This window comes from Glycine max, chromosome 3, assembly GCF_000004515.6.
Source record: "Glycine max cultivar Williams 82 chromosome 3, Glycine_max_v4.0, whole genome shotgun sequence".
In the NCBI taxonomy this organism is placed as follows: domain Eukaryota; kingdom Viridiplantae; phylum Streptophyta; class Magnoliopsida; order Fabales; family Fabaceae; genus Glycine; species Glycine max.
Window position 1 is genome coordinate 20,094,165 of NC_016090.4, and position 1,723 is coordinate 20,095,887.

Genomic DNA, 1,723 nt, shown 5'->3' on the forward strand with positions numbered 1-1,723 from the left:
AAATTGTGTGGTTTAGTGATGGAATTTGTGGTAGACATTTGCAGATCATGGTTAGGACTAGAGGATTAGGCGTGCCTAAGGTAGGGTTGTTGACAGAGGTCTGGGAAGAGAGGATCGTGGTGATTCTGACGGTGCTCCCCAGTGCCGAAGGCCTACTGCATCGGCACGGAGGCAACGGGTACCTGTCACTATTGCCGATGATGTGCCTGTGGTACCTGCGGACTCGCCTGCGGTACCTACTGATGAGCCGATGGTAAATGCTAACGCACAGGACACCGGTGTAGACATCGGTGCAGAGGCTGCTGCAGATGAGGCTGAGGGATTTCCTGGTGAACCCAACGATCCATCAATGCTTACGGAGTGTGCTGAGCATGTTGCAGCCAACATATGGTCCAGAGAGGTATTTATAATATTCAATTTAAGTTATCTGTTAAGTATTCCTTTTTATTGAGTTTTTGGTTACTTTAAAATATTATTTTAATAAATTGTTTGTTCCTTTATACTTCAATTCAGGAACATCGTGAGTTGAAGTTATTCCCATGGGAGGAAGGAGCATAAATTAGGCAGACCTGTTCTTACAATTGAGGAGATGGTTGCTGGGACAGGATTAAGTCCTTTGATCATGTGTTCAGTAGACACCGACGATCAAGGACTTATATCCTCATTTGTCGAGAGGTGGCACCGAGAGACAAGTACTTTCCATCTTCCTGTGGGGGAGGTTACCATCACATTGGACGATGTCGCGTCTCTTCTTCATCTGTTGATCGTTGGCGACTTCCATGCCTTCCAGCCTCTGCACATCGACGAGGCAGTGCTGATGTTGGTTGAGTTATTGATGGTCTCACTAGAGGTAGCCATGGCTGAGACAGGACATTGTAATGGACCATACGTACTCCTGTCTTGGCTACGAGACATATATCAGCGCAGATGTCAGACCCAGCACTAGACAACTGCAGCTCGTGCTTATCTTCTTCATCTTATGGGTTGCACCCTTTTTGCTAATAAGAGTGCAACCCATGTTCATGTTGTGTTCTTAGACGCCCTTGGTGACCTCAGTCAGACTAGGAGGTATGCATGGGGAGCTATTGGCCTCGTCCATATGTACGATCACCTTAATGATGCTAGTATCAGCACCAGCCGACAGGTTGCTGGTTACATCACGTTGTTACAGGTAATTAACATGTTTTTCATAAGTTAATTACAAAAATTTCTTAATGAGGGTATTTTATTTCAGATGTTCATTTGAAATTTGTATGATGTTCATGTAACCTCTATAGGGATATATGAGCACTTTCTGTCAGTTGCGGAGTGCAATGCTGATCTGGACTACGACAAGGTGTCACCACGTGTGTGTCGGTGGATTGTCACAAAGAAGACTGTGAAAAAGATATATATAGCGACGTACAGGCAACGCCTGGATCGTCTTAGGATTCTGGATGTCTACTGGATGCCATACGGGGAGCACCGACCGGTCCAGGAGTTTCATCTGATTTCATATTTTTCAGGATAGCTCCGCCGGGGGCCTGTTGCTGTCAGATACAAACCAGAGAGGGTTATGCGCCAGTTCGGATACGTCCAGAGTATTCCTGCACACCCTGTCGATTCATGGGTGTCATTTGATGATATAGACGATAGGTGAATGCACTACTCAGACCATCTTGCACCAGCAGGTGACATATGTGTTGTGCCAGGTCAGTGTGCGCCCGACTACATCGACTGATTC

The 1,723-nt window shown here is 46.1% G+C and overlaps 1 protein-coding gene across 1 annotated transcript; it reads left to right on the plus strand.

Moving 5' to 3' along the window:
- Positions 1-589: 589 nt before the first annotated feature.
- On the plus strand, positions 590-1,510 carry LOC102669295 (protein MAIN-LIKE 1-like). The gene is made up of 3 exons (XM_006577471.1): positions 590-875; positions 1,038-1,151; positions 1,278-1,510. The coding sequence occupies exons 1-3, from the start codon at positions 590-592 to the stop codon at positions 1,508-1,510; spliced, it is 633 nt and encodes a 210-aa protein (XP_006577534.1).
- The last annotated feature ends 213 nt before the right edge of the window (positions 1,511-1,723 follow it).